The sequence below is a fragment of the Panthera tigris genome, chromosome D1, assembly GCF_018350195.1.
Source record: "Panthera tigris isolate Pti1 chromosome D1, P.tigris_Pti1_mat1.1, whole genome shotgun sequence".
Lineage (NCBI taxonomy): Eukaryota > Metazoa > Chordata > Mammalia > Carnivora > Felidae > Panthera > Panthera tigris.
The window spans coordinates 92,314,175-92,340,527 of NC_056669.1; the positions used below are offsets into that span (position 1 = coordinate 92,314,175).

Consider the following 26,353-nt stretch of genomic DNA (forward strand, 5'->3'; position numbering starts at 1 on the left):
GAATTGAATGGAATTTGCTGATAGCACCAAAAATTATTTTTCAACTTGGATAATTTAGAATACCTTCACATTCTCTTGTTATACTTTAGCTAGCCAGTAGAATTTTACTTAGGAGACAGTGAATAAATTATACTGAAACTTTCTTCCAAGTGGAATTGAATTTACTTCACAAAATCATTATTTTTTTAATCTGAGCATTCTACAAAGGGTGATCCTAATGAGAAGGAAAAAAAAATACCACAGCATCCCTGAATATAGATCCAACACTCAAGTCAGCTAATGAAATAGGACCCCATAGAGATTGATGCTGTGACTGAAGAATACAATAATTTGTTTCTTTCTTAGAAAGTAGAAAATCTAATTACCTTCAAGTTTCTCACATTTGAGCCATACTACAAATGAGTTGTGTCCAGGTACAGAAAAACCAACAATATTTTATTTATAACCTTATTTTTTTTAGTTTTTGAACTACAAATTCTGGTTCTAGAGTTGTTTAAAAGATCATGGGTTTTATAGATGCTCATATGTAAATTAATCTGTTGTTTGCTTACGTTTTTTTTTCTTTTTTTTTTCTCCTTTTTTTTCTTTTTTTTTTCTTTTTGCTTGGCCATTGAATGGTTCTCCTCATAAATACAGAACAGGTCATTACATGAAAAATATAAGATCTTGCATTTTTTTTTATCTCGTTCTCTCTTAAAAATCTATTTCTAATATTGCATTCCCCATTGGACTACTTGATAAGGGCATGAGGAAAAAAAAAGGAAAGGGGGAAAAAAAGAAAGAAAGACAAAATAGACTGGATCTCACCACTAGAATTCACCATAAAAACCTCAAAGTGTAACAGAATTCTTACAAAATTTCCTAGGCCAGTTCTTTAGGGACTTGAGATGTCCTATGAAAAATATGGCAACCAGGGTAGGCAGGGATGAAATGTGGGAAAATAGTAAATAAGTGCAGCAAAAACAGGTTCTGAGGAATACACATAATTTTGTCTGCTTTAGATCACAATAGAATTTTTAATAAATAAATTTCTTTTCTTTTTTGTTTTTTTTGTAAAGACACTTTTTTGAAACAGTAGATTTAGCCCAGTCATTTGTGTCATTTTTAATAAACCGTCTTTTTTTTATTGTTTGTTTTCTGTAACTCTGTAAATGTTTTAGATTTGAGTCTCTTGTACATTGTCTTTAGAGTTCATTCGGATCAATAACGGTTCATGCACTGAACTGTGTATTGAATTTATTGTGTTAACTGTTGTTGTGTGGTTGAAGGGAGATTTGTAAGAGTTATAGTGATTTAGGTGCTCATGCTCAATAGCAGGCATGGGCAGGTGGCTTTCCATGGGCGTGTCTCCTGTAATCTCATCATCCACATTAATGATTTCAACAGTTCTTGTAGGGGCGTGATGGTTTTGCCGATGGTGCTGCTTCCTCATCTTGTAGAAAATGACCAGCATCACTGCAGCCATGAGTGTGATGGCCACAAAACAGCCAATGATGATTTTGGTGGTCTTCATGACCTCATCAATTCCTGGGATCCCACTGTTTATATCAGTCACTGGGATGGTGAATGTTTTTTCTGTTGACCTTGTGCTCTGTGGCGTGAGAGAGGTGGTCACGTTGGTGGTCTCCCAGTCGATCACTGGAGTGGGGCCCACGTTGTTATCTGTGGTCCGTGCCTCATCCTGAGAAGGTTCCATAGTCTCTACTGTGACGGTTGAAAAGTAAGAGAAGGGAGTAGTGGTTGCTGCAGTAACATTCAGGGTGGCTGAAGCAGTGGTATTTCCAACGGAATTACTCACCATACATGTGTACATGCCTGTATCTTGTACGGTTACATTCGTGAAATTTAATGTGCCGTCACTGAGCACAGCTATCCTCACTTTGTATGCCCCATGTGTCATGACCGTTCCATTTGGAGTAATCCACGATACAGAGGTCAGGGACGTGGAGGCCCGACATTTCAACTCAGCTGCCATGCCCTCAGTGACATTGAGGTCAGCTGGGGGCTCCACAATCACAGGAGCATAGCATGTGAAATAATTCTGGTCAAGCTCCCCGATGTACCTCCCTTTCAGATTGGGAGGGGTGTTACATCGAGCACAACAAGCTGTGTTGGAGGGGGCCATGTCTTTTATCCACCAGCTGAGCCAAAGTATGTCACAGTTACAGTTCCAAGGGTTGTGATGTAAGTGTATCCGCTCTAGATGATGCAAGGGTGTGAAGAGGTCATGAGGCAGTAATGTTAGATTGTTGTGTGCCAAGTTTATCTCCACTAGTGACTGAAGGTTATCAAAGGCATTCCGTTCGATCACTTGGATCTGGGACTGTATCATCCACAGTTTTTGAAGGTGCATCAGTCCCTGGAAAGAGCCAGGCCGGATGGCCGACAAGTGATTCCCAGAAAGATCCAGCTCATCTAGTTTTATGAGAGGTGTAAGGTTAGGGATTTCACGGAGGTTGCACATGGCAAGGTTCAAATATCTCAAGTTGGACAGACCTTCAAAGGCACCTTCTGAGATGTATGAAAGCCTTTTCAATTCCCCTAAGTCTAGTCGGCGCAAAGAGGGGATTCTGTTAAAAGCATAAGAAGGAATGCTTTCAATGGGGTTGTTTCTCAACCAGAGCTCCTTCAGTTTAGACAAATATACAAAAGCTCCATTTGGGATGGTGGTAAGACGATTGTCAAAGAGTTCCAGAGTATTGAGGTTTGCCAGACCATTGAAGGCCCCAATTTCAATTGTTCTAATATGATTCCTACTCAATTGTAGGATTTCCAGGTGCCTCAAGTGCTTGAAGCTATTCACTTTGATGATCTGGATTTGGTTCTCATGGAGGTTCAGCAGTCGAGTGTTGGTGGAGATGCCATCTGGAACCTCACGTAGGTTTTTCCGGACGCAAATCACCTTGCTGAACTGGTTGCTGCAGGAGCAGACAGAAGGGCAGGTTTGAGCCCGCACCAGACCAGCCACCACAAGAAGTTGAAGAGCCAGCAGCACCACAAGCAGGGGGTCGAATAGGGCCCTGTTAAACCTAGGACCTATCATTATCTGCTGTGGATGTAAGGTCATCTTGTTCAACATTCATAATTTATCTGGTGTTGGTCCTTCTGGAGTTCAAATAGTCTGCAATATAAGAGAAAAAAAAAAGAAAAGAAAAGAAAAGAAAAGAAGTATTAGCTCTCCTCCAAATGTCTTCTGGAGCAATGTCAGTGATGCAGTGTAACAGCTAAAGCCATCATTTCTCAGACTAAGGAAACAACAAATCAAGTATCCCTTGTAGAGTGATGCGGCTCATGTTTATATAGAAAATGTTTCTGTACTGCAAATTAGCAGCCATCCACAGCCCATATCCATCAAATATGCAATCTCAGGGAAATGGAAGCATGAGGTAAAACACCTTAATATAGTGTTTACCAACCAATTATGACTTGAATGCATAAGGACATATGAAATGTACCCCAACAACAGGTTGAATGTCCAAACCAGATTGGAAAAGATCAGAAAACAGGATTTGGGGCTATTCCCAACAAACTAAAAACTCCCTGGCAAAATTAGTAATAGTTGAATTTTATTGAGGGCTACTTTTAGGCACCATGGTATACAGACTTACCAACCTATCCAGGAATGGCTACGTAATTTTCAGGGCCCCGTACCAAATGAAACTGGGGGGTGGTTTGTTCAAAATTATGAAGAATTTCAAATCCATAACAACAGAGCATTAGCCAAGCATGGGTCCTCCAAAGAATGGGGCCCTTTTCAATTGCAAAGGTTGTGTGTCCTGATCCTTTCTGCCCTTACAGCACTCCTCTGAGGGAGAAATTTAATCATAGGGAAAGTAACATGCATGAAGTCACAAGGTTAGTAAGTACAGAACCAGGGCGCACACACATATCCGATTGGTCCAAGAGCATATGGTCTCAAATACTTTATGCAAGAGCTTCTGGGAGAATGATGGCAAGGCAAAATATTTTTTCCCAATTAATTTCTTTAAAATACTGTTTTGGGCAGGGGTGACCTCATCTGTAAACCGTGGCAACCTGACTTATAGTACCTGTGAAGACATACTGAAACAGCGGTACATGCAAATGTACATAAACTTTTGAAGATTCTCCTAAACTGAAACTCATTATAAGATAGCTAACTGCTACCTATAGGCAGACATAATACAAATTAAGTCATTCCTATGATATCTAATTTTTAAGTACAGAGAATACCTGAATATAAAAAAAATATTTTTTATCTTGGGTCCTTACTCTGACTGATTTTAAGTAGATTTGGGTGAAGGGAAATAAAATAACTTGCTTTCTGCATTTCTTCCAGCACAAGGAGGAATTTTAAAGGATCTTGGGCTACCCAGTGTACGTCCCACTCGGCTGGCTTACTATGAACTGGGCACCCGTGTAATGACTTCTTCCAAATGTCTCATCTCAATAAACAGGATTTCTTCTATAAATCTCTTGGACACAAACAAATGACGAAAGTGATGGTGGATCACTACATTCCAATTCAAAACGGCACTGATTTAGTACTTACTATGTGTCACCTTGGACAAGTTACTTATCTTCTTTCCATGACACATTCTCCTCACTTGCAAAATAGCAGTAACAATATTACACACCCCCTTGGTGGTGTTGTGAGGATAAAATTGGTTAATGCAGATAAAGGGCTCAGAATAATGCTTCCCACGTTGTAAAAACTCAGTAGTGTTAAATATTATTATTATTGTTATTGTTATTACTATCGTTACCATTTTTGTTGTTGCTCTTACAGACATCTTGTCGAGTACTGGGCATATAAAGATGAAGAATATAATCCTTATGCCTGAGGTAGTTATGATTCAAAGCATGAGACAGATAGGCAAACAGATGAAGTACAATAATATATGTTCATTGGTATGAGACCAGGCCACACTGGCACAAGGGCACTGATACCAGATCAGCTCAATCTGTGCTGGTAAATCAGAGGATTTTCGAAGAAGAAGATCATCTGATCTAGGTTTTACAGAAGTTGATGTTAAAAAAAAAAAAAGGGGAAAGAAAAGCATTTTAGCCAAGGACCAGCTTGAACCAAGATAAGGACACATAAAAGATGCTCATACATCCAGGGAACAGTGAAAAGTTCCCTGTGGCAGGAGAATGGAGGGCCTGGGAGAGAGACTTCGTTCCTCAGGGCTGTTGCAGCTCTAGACTGATCTTTCACACCATCTAGCACATGATCATCAGCCCCTGGGTCTATTTTCCCCACTAGCCTACAACACCATGAGGACAGAGGCCATGTCTGATGGTTTTTTCTCATCCCACTGCCAACACAGTACCTAGCACACTGTAGGCACTAAATAATGGCTGTTGCAAACGCACAGAAACAGTTAATACCTAATTAACAACTCTTTGTGTATGCGTTGGGATAGGTACCAGTATATTAATCACGACTTTCTAATGGTCTGTATTTTCTGATGTTTTGATATGCAGGGCTTTGTTGTTCCAGAGAGACTTCTCCAAGGGCTAGGCAATTTCTAGGGATAGTAAAGGACTTGACCACAAGCCTGCCTTTCATATTCAAACCAATCAACCTGAAGCCTATGCCCCAAACCACCTCATTTATCAGGATCTCCCAGGGCTCTTATATTTGGGCCACTCTCCCTCTGCCCCAATGATTCCAGAGCTAGAATCAGGCACCTCGGGACAGCCCCTAGGTCCCAGAATCCACTGAAATTATTTATACTAGTCAAATGCAAGCCTGCTTCCTCTGCCTTCTCTTGCTTTCTCTCAAAAACCATGATAAAGACTCTTGCTCAGATTTTCCCTTGTTCTTTCTACCCCCTGGTGACCCTGCTGCTTCCTTGTGTGGCCCCTGTGTGGCATGGCATGCTCCCTCCTCTTGGGAACTAGGAGTAAAAAATATATCTCTTCAATGACAATTGTCTCCTGATTTGTTTGTCCCATCATACCAAAATAATAATAAAGTCTACATTTAAAACAACTAATCACTAAATAGCAGGGCTCTGCTCATCTTATTAATCTTGTTGATGGCTTTACAGGTCTATTCTATTGTCCCATTTATACTGTGACAATGATGTGTTTGATAGGTTTTTCACCCTGAGTTAGAGAAGGAGTTATTTTTTATTGTAAATTTAAACACGACCTTCAAAACCCTTGTAGATTTCCATTTTAAACAGAATCCTACTTAAATTTCCAGTGATTATGGCCACTGAAAACTTTTTATTCATATGATTTGGTATAGTTTTACATACGCTCCACACGTTTTAAGGTAATTGGGCATTAAAAAATAGAACATAAAATCTCTGATACATTAATTGGTGTTTTTAAAAATTTTTATTTATTTACTTATTTTGAGAGAAACAGAGACAGCACGAGAGGGGGAAGAGCAGCGAGAGACAGACAGAATCTCAATCAGGCTCAGCACTCAGTGCAGAGTCCAACAAGGGACTTGAACCCACGAACCGTGAGATCATGACCTAAGCCAAAACCAAGAATCAGACGCTTAACTGAGCCACTCAGGTGTTCCTAACCGGTGTTTTTAGGTGAGGGTCCCAGGGTCCTGCTCCTCTATTTTACCTCCCACCTCCCACCCTATGACTCTTAGAATCCTAGGGTCTCTGGCAATACAGGTTGAAATAACTTATTGACCAGAAATAGTACAGAAGTGAAGAAGGTAAGCCTTTTGCTTAAGACAAACCATTTGTTAACCTTTTTTTCATTAAAATAAGAAACAGCAAAGGCATCCATGTCCTGTAATCAAGGGAGAAGGCTCTGGTAGACTTCCTAAAGTTAAATGCCTGCTTAAACTTGTAGGACTCTACAATTGAGAAAGTTACTTTACGTCTCTTACTTCACTTTCCCCATCTGTAAAAGGGGGACACCACTGTTATCTACTCAAAAGGTTTTTGTTGGCACTCACATTATTAATGTATATACATGTAAATATATACATATATATGTAAATTAATATATATTAATGTATATATGTATGTAAAGTTACCAGCTCATAATAAGCAATATATAATAAATATTTAAAACATACTGAAAATAAAAATAAAGTGATGGGACACTCAGTTTTTTCCTCTTATATAAATAAGAATAACACTAATATCTATTATTCAAAGTTATGGAAAGGATCAATTATAATGATCAGAAGCATGCTTTCATATGCAAATACAACACCTTTCTCTTAATTCTAGAATGCATGTGTCTCTCCTTTTCCAATCCCCAGGCTGTTTTATTTTCTACTTCTTGCTTACTTCAAGGTCTTTTTGCTATTGCTATTAATGAGATTTCCTATCAATCAGTCATAAGTAACGATTTATGAATTATAGCTGGTTCAAAGCTAATTTATAACCCATAGAAAATAACGCTTGGTACATGCACTGAATCAAATAAACTGCTATCAACAAAAGGTTTTCTATTTTAAAATCTAAATTACGTTACTTTACATTAAAAGCCATGTTTCAACATCTCTCTCATAAGATGTTTTTATCCCATTAAAAAGAAATCAATTTAAAAGTACGTGCTATCCATTACAATGTCCTCTGACAGCATTTATTTACAAATGGATCTGTTTGGGTTTGGAATTCAATGATAATACTTTTAGCCTTGTCCCAGAGGATATTCTGACTTTGTCAACAGACCTTTCTTCTTTCCCTACCCATGCTGCTGTGCACTGAGACACAGGGGGTGCTTTAGTCAGCACAGTATCATTGCTCAGTTAGCAGAAACTGTTTACATATTGGAACTAGTTTGGAAGCCAGGTGAAAGAAAGATGAATTTATTAGCTACAACCAACTTTCCCTCACAGGCCACACACTCACAGCCATATGTATCTTTAACAAGCCCCCCCGCAAATGCTGAGAACCAAAACCATTTCCCCACACTCAGCCTGGATACTGAGACCTCCAAACCGTATCTTCCTTCCTACTGACATAAACACGACTTTGCTCTTCCATTATCTTTATTAGCATCTCTATCCTTTATGGGGGGACTTTCTTGTCGAAGCAAATGGTTTCACTGTCCTTCTAGGACAAAGATCCAAAGATCCGTAGTTCCATAGATCCATAAGTTCTTTCATGGAAAGCATTTAATAGCAGTGTGCCTCTAAGATTCTTTGAATCTCTTGCCTCACCATTGTTTTCACCCATCCTGGATTGCAGTACCATAATTCTTACTCAGTCCTAATCAACTTCCCACACTGAAAAATTTTCTTGAATCAGACTCCCAATTCCCCATAAATTCTGGTCTATTTTTCACCAGTCTACTCATAGATACTCCCAAACTCTTGGAAGATAGTGATCTCCCTTAACATAGTAAGCAATAAACTCGCTCTGTCTTTTCAACAGGTTGTGCTGGTAATATTTGGGGAGTCAGCTTTTTTATAGCACTAAGGATTCATTTAACTGTGCTTGAACCTTGCTTTCTCTTTCTTCACATTTGTTGCCTACCCAGCATCCTAATCCCTTACCTAGAAAATTTTGTGCAGGAAACTTCACTCACTTCTTAGAAAAGTTACAAAACTATATTATCTGTTTTGAGAGACACTGACCCAGGACTGGTAGGTAAAGAGAATTTGGTTTAAGCTAAGGCTAGACAATTTTTTTCTGTAAAGAGCCAGATAGTAAATATTTTAGGCCTTGCAGGCTATATGGTCTCCTCTTGCAACTACTCTACTCTGCCATTAAAGCCTGAAAGTAGTTATAGAGAAAAGGGGAATGAATGGAAATGGGTGTGTTCTGATTAAACTCTTTATGAGCACTGACATTTGAATTTTGTATCATTTTCACATATGTCAAAATATTATTCTTAACACTTTTTCTAACTATGTAAAAATTCAAAAACATTCTTAGCTCCCAGGGTTAAATTTTGGACTATAGTTTATCTAAACAAATGTTGGTTGTACGATTTCTGTTGCCAGAGACTCGTTAGGTCTGGACAGGTGACACAATTTGGCCAATGAGATGTAAGATGAAGTCAGCTGAGGGGGTTCTGGGAATTTTTTTTCTCCCACTACTAAGAAAAATATATAGGGAAGAAATAGTTCTTCATTCTGTTTTTGGATATTGTTGTGAGTACAAGATGCCTAGAGTTGCTGAAGCCATCTTGTGGCCAAGAAACAAGGAAGCCTGAGGACAAAGCTGTTATGCCAAGGAAGAAAAATGGAAAGAGGGGAAGAATTTATATTCTTGATATTTGTGATGGGCAGCTGAACTAATGGATCCTGTCACTATCTTTCCTCTGTATTTTCTTATTATATAAAATAATCAATTTCTCACAGTATAAACTGTTAACTTTTTTTCTGGTTACTTACCGCCAAACCTATCTTGATACTTATATATTCATTCTCCTTTCTCCTCCCCTCTCTCCCCCTGCCTCTCTCTCCCTCTCTTTTTCTCTTGATATCTCTCCTTTCTGAAACCAATAGCAAAGAAAAGACAAATGAAAAATTCTGATTTCTTATAAATCATTCATTATAAATTTGAGACCTACCAAAGGAAACAAAGTAAGCTGAGGTAACAAGATTTGCTTATCAGAAAGGAGGTGAGGCTCATCCCTATCATGCTAAGAAGGCATTCTATTGCCATCATTTCTCTGGATAACTCTAAATTTTATTATTATTATTATTATTTATTTATTTCGAGAGAGCGAGCAGGGGAGGGGCAGAGAGGGAGGAAGAGAGAGAGAATCCCAAGCAGGCTCCGTGGTGTCAGAGCAGAGCCCGATGTGGGGCTGGAACCCACAAACCATGAGATCGTGACCTGAGCCAAAACCAAGAGTCAGATGCATAACCAACTGAGCCAGCCAGGCACCCCCAAATAACTCTAAATTTTAAAGAGTGATAGAATACATTGGAGAAGGAAAAACAACACCTTAAATAATACCACTGTCAAAAGTAGCTATCTCTCCCAAGTCAAAATTATTTTACAAATATTTTCTAATTAGTTCATTATTTCCCATCTGCAACCCAGCTTTCCAAATCTGTTGAGTTTTCTCTACTCCTATACAGGAGCATGTGGCTCTGCAGATTTTCAGGGAGAAGAAAATTTTTGTAATTTTTGTCATGCCTAGGGCTGACCCTCTAGGCAAATGTAACGGAAATGATACAACATTTAAATGGCTGTAACCCAGGGACTCAACCTGTCAAGTCAACAGGAGGTTCTTTCGCTGAACACACTGACCTGGCAATGTTTCTAGAAAATTGTAAGAAACTGAGATTGAAAAGGAAGAAGAAGAAGATGATGATGATGATGATGATGATGATGATACCTGGGTCTACACTGCCATTTTTCTAGAAGACTTATCTGGTTTATAGTAAAAGAATACATATATTTGGTGTTTAGAGGTGACAGCATGACAAAATTATTAGATGAGAAGAAACAGTGAGTAGAGAGAACTATGTATTTAAAAAAGCAAATCAAAGAAAAAAAATAAAATGAAAACTAAAAGCTTGTGGCCGACATGTTGCTATCATTTGGACAGTATAATCAGGATTATCAGAATGAAATTGGCCAGGCCTTCTATAACGTTATAATCTTGTTGAAGCTATAATACAAATGTATAGATACATATAAAAAAATAAAAAGTGTACCTGTATGTATTTTAGGTACTAATACAAATCAACAAATTCAGTATTTAAGTGTCATAAAGCATTGTCAGAAGTCATAATCAGAGAAAGTTTTCAGAAGAGGATTTGTGACTTTATGTAAGTCTTTAACATACATAAACTTGCATTGAGGCAGGGTGGTCGTGGAAGAGGTAAGAGATTACTTGTAAAAACAGAGGAGTAGGAGCATGAAATGAAAGGAAACTGACTTGCTAGAAGGAGAGGGCTTATGTTACAGACAAGTCTGGTAGAAGTTTGGATTCATTTCAATAAAGAGATTTAGGAAGAAACTGCCATCCCTTTATGTGGGAAAGGGTTGATGAGAGAGCACTGTTTTAGAACGATCTGTCCTTGTGTGTAAAAGAAATTGGAGAGAGGAATAGTTGATAGAAAAGTCCTATGACTTTAATAATCGACATCCCTAGCATTACTCTAAAACTGAACGAAACTGATCTTCAATCTTCCATCTGATGATCTGACTACTGAGATACGTACAGGTTGAAATTAATCAGCCCTAGTTGAAATCCAGAGTCTGAAATACTAATGAGGGCAAAATTAGCTTCTGTATGTGGTCAGGTTAAAAAATAACATTGTACACAGAGAACAAGATATCATTTTGGAAACTCTGATGTGCACAAGAGAAGCATCTCTGACCTCTGGTGCTGCTCATGTCTACTCTGTAAATTGTACACAAAGGACAACTAAACACACATTCAATTTTGGTTCCCTAATGACATATTACACTTTCCAACTTGAAACAATGCTGAAGTACAGAAAGGCCCAGAGACTTATATTAGCAAAACCTAGAGGAACAAAAAAACAGATCAAGAATGAAATGAGGAGGGTTGGAGGGTTGGCTTAGTACTACTGACTATTCGATTTATGGCAAACCGTCTCCCTCTGAGTTGCACCTTTCTGAGTGGGAGTGACAGTAAACATTACTAAGTTGACACTGAGAGGATTACATGAATTAAATGCCATAGCATATACTAAAAACAAATCCCCAAACTTACCTCTCACCTCCAAAAAATGCCACGGCCACACACCCACTGGCTCAATGCAAAAATGTAAGAATCTTCCTTGACTTTAAAAAAAAATATTTATAACCCGCCCAACACTATTCATCTGACTCTATTACTAAAATACAACTGGATCCATCTACTTTTCCTCCTTGTACCTCTCTAGGTCAAATCATCTCCATTTCTAACTTGAGCCACTAAAATACCCTCTTACCAGTTTCTCTATTTTTGCAATTTCCTCACTATAATTAATGCTACAGACAGCATTTAAAATGAATTTTTAAAATTCTTCAGTTGAAATGCTATTAGCTACGTATCTTTTTAGAGCAAAATTGCAAACTGTTTTGGTCCCCAAATCATGATGTTCTGGTACCTGCCTGCATCTCATACCTTTCAGCTTTTCTGCGTCTCCTTTCTCTCTTCCATTGTTCCTCAAATGCTCCAAGCTTGTTCCTCCCTCAGGACCTTTGCAGTAGGGTCCCTGCTGCCTGCAACACATGTCCTTTGTTTTTTGCATGGTTGGTTTTCCTTGTCCTTAAGAACATCCCTTAAAGTTTTCCTTCTTAGAAGTGTTTTCTTGACCACCAGCCTAGAGAAGCACCTTGTCAAAGTTAATCACGTCACCATATTTAATTTCCATTATAATACTTCTCATTGATATTTTTCTCATATACTTAGATGCTTATTTTCTTACTGCTTGTCTCGTCTGAGTGGAATGTTAAGTTCCATGGAACAGAGACTTCTCTGTCCTATTCAGTGGTTTCCACTTGGAATAATGTGCATCAAGTATTTGTTAAGTGTATGAATGAATGAAGAAATGAATGATCTGGTGTTTAAGTACACAGAAGCAGCCTGTAGATAGTTAAGGCTACAAATTCATTGAGAATCTAAATGATGTCACATTCACTAATTGATCCCTAGCATCTAGTAGAGCCCAACTCACATAGTAGGAATTTCATCCATTTCTGAAATGATGCCTGTCTCGTTTTCAATGATTTTCAAAGAAGTTCTTCCTACAAAGAAAAGCTAGGGAGCACAACGCAATATAAAAGCCATTGCATTGTTTCCTCACTCTCTTTTTTTATGTTTGTTTTTGTTTGTTTCTTTGCAGGGGAAGGCTTCCCTATTTCTTTATTTATCTATTCTTGTCAAAGCAGCCCTGTTTAAGTTTGGCCAAACAATGCCCTCTGCTGTATGTGCCTAAAATAACATGATTGCCTTGAAAATTCTAATGTAGGTAATATATAAGTTGATTTCCTGGTATGCTTCTTCACATAGCACCTACATGTACTTCAGAAGTAGGGAGATTTGACTCATTTTCCAGGTCACTCCATTGGATGAGACCACTTAGAGCAGAGAACAAGAATTTGTATGGCAGAAAGTCAAGTAATCTTCAAATCTCCTTCAAAATGGAAGAGCTTCTTGATCACCACATTTCTGCTTCTAGAACTCATTTGAATCGTTAATTAGAAAATCCATGGGTGAAAAATATCTCTTAATTCTTCTGTTACAATCCAAAGGAGGATTCCTTTGGATTCTAAAGATGGAATAGGCAAGGGATTAGGGTAGGCGGTCACAGCTCCAACTTTGTCTTAGCTACAAAAAGTCAAATCTACTTCATGTTAGAAAAGCAGAACTAGAAATATAGCCAATGACTTGGCAAGACTAAAAATAAAATTAATTTGTTTTTTCCTGCTTGTGTAGTCTCACATGATGCAAGGGGGATAAACATACCTGGCATGAAGTTTCTGGCTGTTTATGAATCCTTTTGATCATATTCACTTCTTGACATTTATTATTTATGAAGAAATGAAATATAGATGGCTGACTTGTTTCTCAAATTAAAGGGTGGGATTTGAGGTGTTCAGGGATATGTTTGTATTTTTATGATAGATGTTTGCTCTGTTGGTTTTGTGAAATGCATAACCAAAGAAAAAAGCTTAAAACCTCAAACTCCATATACTGCTTGATATTTTACTCTTCAGGAAATGAAATCAGACCATTCCAATGATCAGAAATGTGCCTGCTTATCCCAATGCCTGCACTCTCCTTTGCACTAATATTTTTAAGTCTGGAGCCTATCAATGTATGAAAACCTCACTTCTTTCCTTTTCCTTTAGTTCTTTCTCTTTTCTTAGGTTTAGGGGCCAAGAAATGATCAATACATGTTATTCTTTATCTCCAAAACTGGCCTTTTCTTCTCATACTTTTTCTGGGGCTGATCTACACAGTAACACTTTTACAGATTTAGTGTAAGAAGCCACAGGAACCTTGGCAATCACAGTTCAAGAAAACATAACCCACCCATAGTTCCCATTTGCTTAGAGAATAAAACCTAAATCCCTTACTGCCTCTACCCACTAGATGCCAGTAGCACCCCCAGTTGTAATGATCTAGCATCTCCAGACATTGCCAAATGTCCCCTGGAGGGTAAATTTGCCCTCTTGTAAACTACTGCCTTAGTGTGACCCGTAAGACACTCCATGATGCTGCTCCATACTGCTTTCCCAGTCTTATCTCCTACTGTTCTCCATAATACAGTCTAGGCTGCAGTCTGTTCCTGATTCTAAAAATATGCCTCCTACTTTTCCTCTTCAGAGCCTTGCTCCTGTTTTTCCCATGGCCAGGAATGTCCTACTCTGGGTTTTCTTTCAAAATTGTACCCAATTTCAGAGCCAATTTTACAATGATCATTTCTATTTGACCTTCATTGGTCTTACTGGCTGGTAGTAATCCATCTTTCCAGAAGTGTCTGTAATGCTAAGACTATGACATTTATCAAATCTGTGTTTGAATCTAAATGTTTGGGTATGTATTCAACTTATTTATCATAAACTTCTTAAAGACAGAAACTAGATGATGTTTAGGAACGCAGAAAATATTTGTTGAATTGCATTACTGAATGTAGCCTACATTTTAATTCATAGTCAGGAGCCAGGATGATAAGCTAATTATATAACATCAAATAACAAATCAAGGTCCACTGACAACACCTTTATGAGAACAAAAAAATAAATAAAATGGCATATAAGTTAGTATAAAAGATAAAGGGGGGAGGGGTTCAATAATTATTCCTTGTCCCCCCATACACATAAAAATGTATAAATAAATTAACATTGAGAAAAAAGGATTACCCAAAATCAGCCTGTAAATGGGTGATTGAAAACAACATACTAGCTAAAGATTTCTCTTCAACAGCAATAAGCTGTATGTATCCTAAATATTACATCCAGAGTACATACCACAGTGTATATACTATAATTATCTATCTATCTATCTACCTATCTACCTACCTACCTATATATCTATAGATGCATGTACTAAATGAAAGAAGTAAAGACAGGGCAAAAGAGAGAGAGAAAGAAAGAATGAAAGAACAAATGAAAGAAAGAGAAAGAAGCTCAAGAAAAGGTTGGTACTTATCAACTACTTACATAGCTAAATGAAGGCTAATGGAAGATGAGATTTGGAAAAAAATCAGAGATAAAAATGTGTGTTGTATCTATCCATCTGTGAAACTGCCTAGAGGTTGGATACTCTGATTTATATACTCTATTATTGTGAAGATACATGAGTTACTATATAAAGAAAGATTTAGAACAGTGCCTGGTACACAGCCAATACTGTATGAACATTTGTTGTATTATGGTTATTGTTATTTGTCTAGTCCTGGTGACAGCTGAAGTCCAATTATGGAGAATGATTGATATATCAGGCAATTATAATCTGATGCTAAAGCAATTTGAATTATACAATTAACTTTTTTTTAGTTTGATTTCTCATCAACCACCTTATTTAATTATAATGTTTTTCCATGAAAATGCATAGTTCAATCCAAGTGTTCCTAAGAAGCTCACAAATGGACTTCAAACCATTTATGAATCTCTTTAAATTATATGCAAATTTTTGTATAAATGTGGAAACTGTATATTTTTATAGGAAGATTATTCATTGGTTTTATCATCATATTCTCAAAGAGATTTATGACTCCAAAAAAGTTTAAGTTCTACATAAAAAGATTTGACAGACTGAACTACTTGAAGTGTCTGTTATAGTTTTAGCTAAAATTTAACAAATTGGCACTCTACTCTCTATATTCATTTCTTATGTGTTTATAAGTGTGACTACAACTTTCTCATGAAGAGCTAACAAAATCAAATTTCTGGGAGTATAAAACTAAGGACCAGTCCCACATCTTGAGAAATTCTTCAAGACCAATATCCATTGGGAAAGGTCTTGGAATGCAGTCTTCTCTGGTGACAATGATCCTTACCACATGCATTAACACTGGTATTCAGGTGAAATTTTCACTCCATATGAGTTTTAAAGGAATTTGTGTTAATGTAAGAATCAGGATGCTACATGATGAAATGGGGACTTCTCTGATCCAGAACTGTCCTTCATCTGGCCATAGGTTATTTCTCAAAGGAAAATGCACTGAGGAGATATAACTAAATTTTTAATGTTTATCTATCTCTTAGAATATTTGGGGGTAATTCTGACTGATGCCAGAAGAGGAAATATCATGCTTATTAATATTAGTGAAGATCAACTGTAAAAAAAATTAATATTCCATTACAACTAATACATCCAAACCTCCAACAAGAATCCCGCTCCCACATACACACAAAATCTGTTTCTGAATGAGGTTAAACTGCAGAAATTGGACAATGTTTTAGACTCTCAGGATGCACAACAGGATGATGCTAGGCTTTCAGTTTGAAAAAGGGAATAAAAAGAAAGCAGATAAAAGAGGCTCAACATTTTAAATTATGTTTATCTGAAGTATGGAAAAGTATTCTCCTCCTCATGACATTCTTCTATCAGTCCACAGAAGCTAATGATTATTCTTTTATATATTTTTATCTACATTAATATTTAAATATTTTTACATCCAGGTTAATGACAGGGCAAGTAACTACAGAAACATTTGAAAACCTAACAAGTCCATCTTAAACATAAGCCCTTGGCAAGGCAGGTAGAGAAGGATTTGATTTCAGAAAGATGGTAATGCAGTTAATGACCTTGCTTCCCATGTTTCCTTTGGATTGATGACTAGCTAGGAGGAGTTGATAGCCATTAACCCTCAACCACTCATTAATCCTTAGGAAATGCCCTGTGCAAGGTCATCATTGCCTTCATAGGTTGAAAACAAACAAACCAACAATAGCATCCAAAAGGCATATAGATTTTTGTAATGAGTAATGCAATTTAAATTACCATCCAAGGGAATCTGCAGAGAATAACTACCACATATAGAGAGCCATTCTGATTTTAAAATCATCTTCCAATGTTTTATCATGTACTTTCTTCCCTGTTTATTATTAAACACTACAAAACCCAAATTTCCTAGACAGTAACCAAACATATACACACACATATATATCTCCCCAGCCAAAATGCTAATGGTGTTTCGGATTCATTTCATAGTAGGATCTGGGAAAGAGAATCTTAAAGTCATTTCAGTGCTATGTTCACCAACACTACCTGACCTTTACCTGTGATAGAACCCCTTCCACTCAGTAACTCCCCATCACTGATCATTTGAAACACTGTGCTGAGACAAGCCTAACACAAACAACAAAGTCATGAACCAATGCCAAAGTGTTATACTGAGTGAGTATATAGGTGGTTATGTGGATAATTAGAAGTAGTCTGGTGTTCAGAGGGACCCAGTAAGGTTTGGACAGTCAATGAAGGCTATGAGGGCACGGGTTTTAGTAGATGTGGATTTGGATAAGTACAGTTCTCAGCTGTTGACACTCAGGACAAATGTCTCCCATTGTTCATCAGGTATCTCACAGTATAGTGGGATTCATAAGTAGTAATAAAAAGGGATTTTAATACAGCAGAAAGTGCTAGAGAAAAAGGCACAGTGTGTTTAAGGAGGACACAATAACAGATGGAAGAAAAAGAGAGAGAAGGGAGAGAGTTTGTTGGAGAAGAGGCATGTGGTTGGTGGGAAATGTGTGTAAGTGAACATGAATGTAGGGCAGAGAGGCACAAGATGACTCCTGTGAAGAATCTATACTAAAATCCAGTGGGAGAGAAGGTAGGGTAAGTAAAATAATGCCAGATTGTGAAAAATAGACCAAAGAAATTTAGATTTTGTATGAAGTCATCAGGTGGGTTGTAGGGACTTGGCTTTTCTCCTTGTGTTGGAAGGGAATAATATAATGGGAAGAGTATCTAAGGAAAAGCAAATTTGCACTGTATAGAGCATGGATGGGATACAGTACACTGAATGCTCTGAACACCTACTAAGAAATTATTTCAATAATTGAGGAATAGAAGAATGAGGGCCTGGACTAGGCTCTGCTTTTTCGCTAAAATATAGGCTGACGCGACATTATGACCTTCACATCTCTGCTCAGCAATCTTTACCGAGACTCCCTTCCTATTTCACCAGCTTCTTTGATTCCTGACCCATGATTGGCTGCTCTGACTTCTGTATATTTCAGACTCCCTGAAACATCAGAGCAAGTCCCATCCATCAAGTCCTGGCTCCTGCTGCAGATCTCAGAGCCCCCACCTTCCAGTTTTCAGCATGACTCAAGACTTTAATAAATTCACCAAAATGACCCACAAAAACCTGATAAGGAAACTCTCTTTAATTGAGTCTGTGTTTATGAGATCTGAGCAAGGGGAGGAAGCAGAGTAGACTCTTTCTGTGATTTCCAGGCAACGTCATTTAATCAGAATGCAGATAGCAGGGATGGCCTTCTAATTGGAACTGCAGTTGGTTTCAAGTAACCTCAACACCGTTAACATTGCATAATGAGGAAACCTTGGTGATGGCATGTCAGATAATGGGAATGACTGTAATCAGTGATTTCTTTGTTTCTCCCTAATGGCCACAAAAGAGGGAATTATATGGCAGATGCAGACATTTGGAAATTGGATTCTTACTTATTTACTTAAGGCAGTCCTCATTTTGTTTGGTGCCGTGTTAAACATAGGTCATGCATATTGGAACCAAGTTCTCTTCTTTGCACATTATCTTATAACAGATTTGCTTTCAGTTACCATGGAACCATGCAAAATGACGACTCAGTTCCAATATGAACAAGCTTCAGTTAACACAGTTCTGTGCAAAATAAGAACTCCCAATATTATCCGGTATTTATTTGCTTACAGTGCATCATTTCCAAAAACATACCAGGGGAAAAAATCAGGAATATACATGAAAAGCAATAAGGAACTGCATCCCCTATGGTATCTTAATGGAATAAGAAAGGGAAGCCAGTGCATGTCCCTATTTAAGTCATTAGTTAACTAGTTTTTCCTTGGTTTGTAATGAAAATTACTTCTTGGTTACTTTTCCTACTATCTCTCTTTATTCTTTAAAGGATGCATCTTAGAAAGAATAATCCAAATGAAAAAACACAAGGGTGACAGATTCTACTATGGATATCAAAGATGCTGGGTGACACTAATGCAAACTTAAACTTTCTCTACCCTTCTGTAAAGTGAAGACAGAATGAATAGCTGCTCTTTCCATGACAAAGGAATACTAGAAAGATGAAGTTTAATCAAAAATAAGTGTAACAAAAAGCAAAATCCAAAAAAGTGAGGATAAATTATATCGTTGTCAATCCTACATTCTCCAGTCCTGTATTTTAAGCTCCAACTGCCCTGTGAACAGAAATGGAAGGTGGATAGAGATGTAGGCAAAATTCTAAGATCAGTAGTTGGAAAATTATTGCCCATGGGCAAAATCTGGCTTGACACCTGTTTTTGTCAATAAAGTTTTATTGGAATACTTCCACATCTATTCATGTATGTATTATCTATGGCTGCTTTCACATTAAGTGCCACATTGTGTCATTGTGATAGAATATAAGGCTCACATAGCCCAAAATACATACTCACTGACCCTCTACAGAAAAAGTTTGCTGGCCCTGCTTTGCAAGGTCAGCTTTCTAAACTATCTTTCATCTCAGAAATAAGAAAGAGATTCAGTTGTACTCAGCTGGCAATGGTTCCATGTGTCACATAACATATGTGAGGAGTCCTGAGCAAAAGAGGCAGTTCCACAACACAGCGGGGTTGTCCGTGGTACCTTTACTTGCTCGCATGTTTTTAGCACTTAGTGCCATACTACAGTCTCTGTGTGTCCACCTAAGTGGCTTCAGGGATTCTCTTATTTAGATTTATTTTTTTTATTAATTTTTTTAACACTTATTTATTTTTGAGACAGAGAGAGACAGAGCATGAGCAGGGGAGGGGCAGAGAGAGAAGGAGACACAGAATCCGAAACAGGCTCCAGGCTCTGAGTGGTCAGCACAGAGCCTGACGCGGGGCTCAAACTCACGGACCGCGAGATCATGACCTGAGCCGAAGTCGGCCGCTTAACCGACTGAGCCACCCAGGTGCCCCTCTCTTATTTAGATTTAAATAAACTAACACAAAATGGAGAAAGGAGCTTAAAAGGATCCTTTCAAAGACGACACTGAATATTCTCAAAATAAAGCAAGTGTAGATAGGCACACTACAGCTAAAAATGGCAGAGCTAAGCTCTTCTCTCCTAGTATGACCTCTTCGAAGTTTTACAACACTTATGTATTAAAGCAATGTTCATTCTGATTAATCTTGTGTATATATGCATGTCCACGTGTGTGGGGTGGTGGGTAACAATTATGTTCTCCAGCAATCATGTCCCATCACACTCTTATCCAAGCTGTTTACCCTCTTGGCTTCCCATCAGTCTTTTCTCCCCACCCCACCTGACCCCACCCACCAAAGCCTGCTGCTGTGCAAAATCAGTGCCTCTTCTGTCCCTGGGATTAAGAACTGTGTTTCCTCATTTCTCTTGGAGAATGACTAAACAACAGGTCTGTAAGAAAGAAACTTTGTAACTACCCTCTCCTTACTTCTTTTCCCCTCTTCCTGCTAAGTGTCTTCCTCTTACCATTCATGGGAAAGATGAATTAAAATCTGCTGGGCTGAAGCTTTAAAACCCATGAACATAGAACCCAAATTAAAATAATAGACTCTGAGAGTTTTAATTTTAAAAGGAATCCCAGAGACCTAGGTAAAAACTCCATTTTCTCTTTCACTATATGGAGATGTGGTCAATAATTCTGAATCTCATTTTCCCTCACCTGTAAAGTGGATGTGATATTTTTTGTCTTTCCCTTCTCATTATCAGGGCAACTTTAGATAGTTTATGAATTGTGAGATGGCTTGTAACTTCTAAAACTATAAATACAGGGGCACCTGGTTGGCTCAGTCGGTTAAGCATCCAGACTTCAGCTCAGGTCATGATCTCACAGTTTGTGAGTTCAAGTCCTGCATCGGGCTCTGTGCTGACATCTCAGAGCCTGGATCCTGCTTCAGGTTCTGTGTCTCCTTCTCTCTCTGCCCCTCCCCACTCAGCTGCTGTCTCTCTCCCAAAAATAAATAAGCATTAAAAAAAATTTTCAACTATAAATATTAGGTAGACTTTGTGGAGACCAATCATTTTTTTACTTTGAATCCAAACTAAAAATAAAATCAATCAGAAAGGGGAGGGAGGAGGGAGACAGAAAGAGTAAAAACCACAGCTTTCTGTGTGGCAGATACTCTGCCTACTTCACATACCCAATTTTTACTTAATTCTCATAACAGCTGCACGAAATAGATGCTTCCTGTTGCTCGCCACAAATCACGCAATTAGCCACTGATCTCAGGTCTGTCTTAATATTCCCCTTTAACCATAACCATCCAGAGTATGGATATATACTCTTTGCTAGCTATGTTGCTTTGGATAAGCAATTTACTCTTTTGGCAACTCATTTTCTTCATTTCTAAAGGGATGAAGAAAAACACTACTCCCACGGTGTACTGGCTGGATTATTAAAACTAATCCCAGGGCCGCCTGGGTGACTCAGTCTGGTACGTGTCCAATTTTGGCTCAGGTCATGATCTCAAGGCTCTTGGGCTGGAGCCCTGCATTGGGCTCTGGGCTGACAGCTCAGAGCCTGGAGCTTGCTTCAGATTCTGTGTCTCTGTCTCTCTCTGCCCTTTCCTTGTGCCCGCTCTGTCTCTCTCTCAAAAATAAATAAACATTGAAAAAAGTTAAAACTAATCCTAATGAAACGTTTCTTAGAAGTTTCTTAAAACGTTTCTTAGAAGTGCTTATATTCATTTTGCCTTTGACATGCCAAGACAGAGCATCTGAGAACTATAATCAAGGTTTTACCACCACCTGGCTGTGGGATCTAAACTTCAGCCTGGATCCATTTTTCCTTCCAGCACATTGCCTGGCAATGAATTTTGTGGGATTAATGAAGACAAGCTAAATGCAAGTACCTAGAAAAATATCTGGCACACAGTAGGTACACAATATATAGTATGTTTTTTCCTTTCCTAAATAAACTCCCTTCTCTCGGAATGTGATCAGCACAATGATTTCATGCTCCAGTTAGAAGACTGCAAATCAGGACTGAGGAGAAAGAAACATCAGTTTGAGCTGCCTAAATCAAGGAAAAGCCACAGCTGGGGTGGAAATGTGGCCCATGATATAAAGCCTGCTTACTTCCAACTCGCAGTCAAGGGTTTCTTCTTACCAGCATGTGCTTCCTTGGTAAACTTCACTCTCAATTCTTTTGTTTTTGAAGAAAAACATTTCCAGCTAATAACACAATTACACTTAAGTATCAGAGCTCATTTTAGTATTATTGCATTTGTTAAATCTAACTGAGTCCAAATTACTTCCTCATTGCTAATAAGAGAAGGGGGAGGAGGAGCAGGAGGAGGAAGAAACCAAGGGGGAGACCAGAGGAAGACCAAGCAGGAGAGGGTTTCCAGGGTTAAAGGAAGAGAAAGAGATGTACACACACAGTAACGGGAAAACAGAGATAGCAACACTACATGTAGCATCAAGTCCAATGAATGTCAGTTAAACTTGCTGCCCACGGTTTCTATGGAAACCCCTTAAGTTAAGAGTGGAACACAGACATTTTTTGGACTGCAATTCACAAGCTGTTTATTTAATTATGATGAAACATGAGACTGTTAGGGACAATACTGTTATCATACTGATAGCATTTAGAATTCAACGAATAGGTATGGCAAAATAAAAACTTAACAAAAATTTTTTTAAACCATTACCTTCATGTGAATTGCATGCAAATAAAATGCATCTTGTTTTCATACATTATTTCCCGCAGGCAAACCCCAAATTAGCCAAATGACATTCATTAAAAGGGAGTTCTTCAGAGGCCTCATGCCAATTATACACCCCCCATGCCCAGTGAACAAAACCAAGGTCACAGCATATTTTCAATTAAACCCAGGATAGCACCAAAGTGCAGCCCAGCTGGAAAAGCAAGCACATTATTACCCCATAGATCATTTGTGAGCAATGAATAGGTCTCTGGTGTTTTTCTATTTTATAGATATTTGAATATAAAAATAAAGAAAATCGCTTCAGATTAGCTTTTGCCTTCCAAAATAAACAACCACTTTCAGGGCATTACTCCTGATGGCCCAAAGAAGAATGAGACTGGAAGCCATCACTTCTCTGTCCCTGATGGTTGGAAAAGGTTTGCTTAGCCTTTCATCTGGCCACTGGGAACCAGGTGATTGATGAACTCACTCATACCCTTGTTCCCTCACTAAATGGACATGTAGTTTCTAACTACTGTATATCAGGCACTGTGCTAGGGACAAGGGAGACAAGAAGATTAAATCCTAGTCCCTAGCTTAATTATGGATTTTTTAGAAAGCAATGCATTAATTTTACTGATAAATATTTAGGGAAGGACAACTATGGCTCATAGGCATTAAACTAAATAGATCAATAAATCCCGGATTCTGCCTTCCAGAAGATTACAATTAAATGGAGACAAAAAGACACATTGTCATAAGTCATACAGCAAGGAGTCAGTGTTCCTGCCTGCTGCCTCACGATTTCTCTGTGTATAGAAATGCTTCCTATGGATGCTGTACTGCAGAAGGTAAACGTGTTTGTGTGTACGGGATGACTGGCTGGTGGAAGATGGGGTGGAGAGGGAGCTTTGGGAATATTTCTATAGGGGAACCACATTTCCAGATTTGTCTATGAGCCACCCCTACCCTTATAAAATCTTTAGTCCATAAAACATAACTAAAGGAGGAGGCACTCACAAGAGAAGTGGATCCCAAGGAGAGTCATCTCTGGTGTCAGGCTGGGAACATGAAGGCTGTTTCTAAGCTGGCAAAGAGAAACATACAAGAAATTTGCAAATATGACTCAGTGAATATGTCTTTTCTACTATGCTGCAGCCTGTTTTTTGAAATCCAGTAGTGGTTTGCAGTAACTGGGCTTCCCACAAGTTGCTCGTGCTAGCAAAGCCAGTCGTTGCTGTTATTGGATTCGACAGTGTATAATGAGCCGCTTCACATTAGCTGCTGTTGTAGTGTTCAGCATATTGTGGGGAAGATTTAGCATGAATCATCACCCACCTAGCTCTCCATTGTGGTCTCTATGCTGTAAACAGGCAACGTGTTTGCCAATCTAAAAAAATAAAAAAATAAGAAAGCATCCATTAGAACAATTCAGCACATTTCTGGATCTGCTGCCACCACCATCGCCACAGACGACACTGGTGACAATATTTATTGAATTGCCACTGTATTTTAACATTCTCCTGGGCAGAGGGCCAAGGCAGCTATTTTAACCACTGGCCATTTTGAACAATGCATTTTTTAAGGCCCATGAAAAAATGCTGTTTGGAGTCAGAAGACCTGCCGTCTCCACTTGGTTCTGACTCATCCAATGCATGCCCTTCAACAAGTCACATGTTCTCTCAGATCCAGTCTTTATCAAAACTGCCCCTTAAGATAAAATGAGAGAATACACTTTGAGGATGGACAGGAAATAGTAAAACAGAACACACTGAATTACTAAAGTCGAATGGGATGTTAAGACTTTGATAGAGACATCAGCTGTCAACTCCAGTTGTTTCTTTTTCCACACCCCGAAAACAAGAGAGATATTAACATCTCCTCCTCCTGCCCATCCCCTCCCAACATTCCTACAGCAATGGCAGATTGCAAATTAGAATCTGAGATTGAGGGCCACACAGGACTTGGAGCAAAGAAATGTGAAAAGGTAGAGCTGGCATTTTGCAAAGCATCGTCAAGAAAACTAAAGAATCTTTAATTCCCACAAACACAGGTCTTTACAGCCAAAGCTTAGACACAGTTGGTGTGAACTATACAAAGCGGAAACCCTGGGCAAGTACAGATGGGAAAAGCCCACACAATTAGTAATCAAGATCAAGGGACTGACATGGATATTGAAATCACCAAGATTCTATCAAGAGTAGGATTGGAAAGAACAGCAGGGAGGCAGGTGTTAAAATCTTCAAGGAATGAGGAGGAGTGAAGTGTGGGTCTGCTGGGGACTCCTACAAGGAGGTGTTAGCAGGTGGCATAGTCTGATGGTGTAAGCTTCAAAGTGGGGCACTTTACTGTGTTAAGATGGTTTTGTTTGGAACAGATAATGCAAGTAAATGTGCTTCTCAAACTTCAAAGCAACATACCGCTAGTGAATATTATTCTTATTACATAAGTACAACTGACTATAATGAAATTTTATTTCAGAGATGATCTGTGGATTTTCTGTTATTGGTTTTAAAAGACATGTAACTCAATTGTATAGAAACTTTCCCCAAGTCTCATGGTTGCAACAACTTCAGATAGGACACATCATGAAATGTGAGTGACAAGTTAACAGGTCAGGGGTTTATGAAAATGTGAAAGCAAGGAGGTGGGTAACAATCAGTGTGTGTAGGGGGGCAAAGAAAAGGTGGGAGGAGAAAACTCATGTTAATTGTTAAATAAGTAGCTAATTCTCAGTTCTCATATTAGACAAGAATTAGCAGTATTTGACATAGTGACCACCCTGTCTTTTCTGAAACATTGTCTGCACTTGGCTGCTGGGAAACCACACTCTCAATTCTCCTTCTACCTCATTGGTTAATCTGCTCTGCCTCCATCACTAGTTGTGCCTTATCTCTTGGCCTACGAAACCCTGGAGTGCACCAGAACTCAGTTAGTGGACCTATTCTTTGTCTATATTCATTCTCCAAGTGATCCCATGGTGGCTTTAAATGCTATCGACAAACATATACCTCCAGCCTGTAGTACAGACTTATACATATAACTGCTAACTTGAGACCTCCAATGGAGGCATCGAAAATCAATCTGTCTAAAATAACACTCTTGATTCCAACTCGACATTCATTCCCAATAATTTTCTAATAGCAACTCCAGTCGTTCATGCATTCATTCAACAAAAAATTTTAAGCTCCTACCGGTAGATATGCCAAGCACCATTCCGGGGATCATCCTCTGAGCAGCTCAGACCAAAGTCCCCCTAAATCTCCATTGTTTCACTTCATACTCACTACTGCATCCTGTTACCTCTACACCCTATCACCTTGACACTCTATTGCCTACACATTGGAAATCCTGTATATTAAGAATCTTGTCACTTTTCTTCACTTCCACTGCTACATCCTAGTCCATTTTCTATCTGTATAATTCAGTGATTCCTATAGCCTGGTCCAATATCTGGTGTCTCTGCTTCTCTTTGTGTGCTTCTTCAGTTTTATCTCACACATGGAGGGGTTCTATCGGACCCCTTATATTATACATTACAGATTAGATAATTTCCTCATATATATTATCCTGTCTGACCCTCATAATTATGGGAGGTAGGCAGAAATAGGTTATACTTTTCCATTTTGCAGATGAG

The 26,353-nt window shown here is 38.5% G+C and overlaps 1 protein-coding gene across 3 annotated transcripts in view; it reads right to left on the minus strand.

Moving 5' to 3' along the window:
- Nucleotides 1-594: 594 nt before the first annotated feature.
- LRRC4C (leucine rich repeat containing 4C) overlaps nt 595-26,353 on the minus strand; it is a 163,759-nt gene continuing 138,000 nt past the window's right edge. For 2 of the 3 annotated variants that reach the window (XM_042958574.1, XM_015537521.2), the window contains exons 2-4: nt 24,055-24,106; nt 23,737-23,803; nt 595-3,121 (exon numbers count right to left, since the gene is read on the minus strand). In XM_042958574.1, coding sequence (XP_042814508.1) covers nt 1,157-3,079 — 1,923 coding nt within the window. In that variant the 5' untranslated portion in view covers nt 3,080-3,121; nt 23,737-23,803; nt 24,055-24,106 and the 3' untranslated portion in view covers nt 595-1,156. The remainder of the gene's footprint in view (nt 3,122-23,736; nt 23,804-24,054; nt 24,107-26,353) is intronic. The other variant, XM_042958575.1, reaches the window with a different exon arrangement.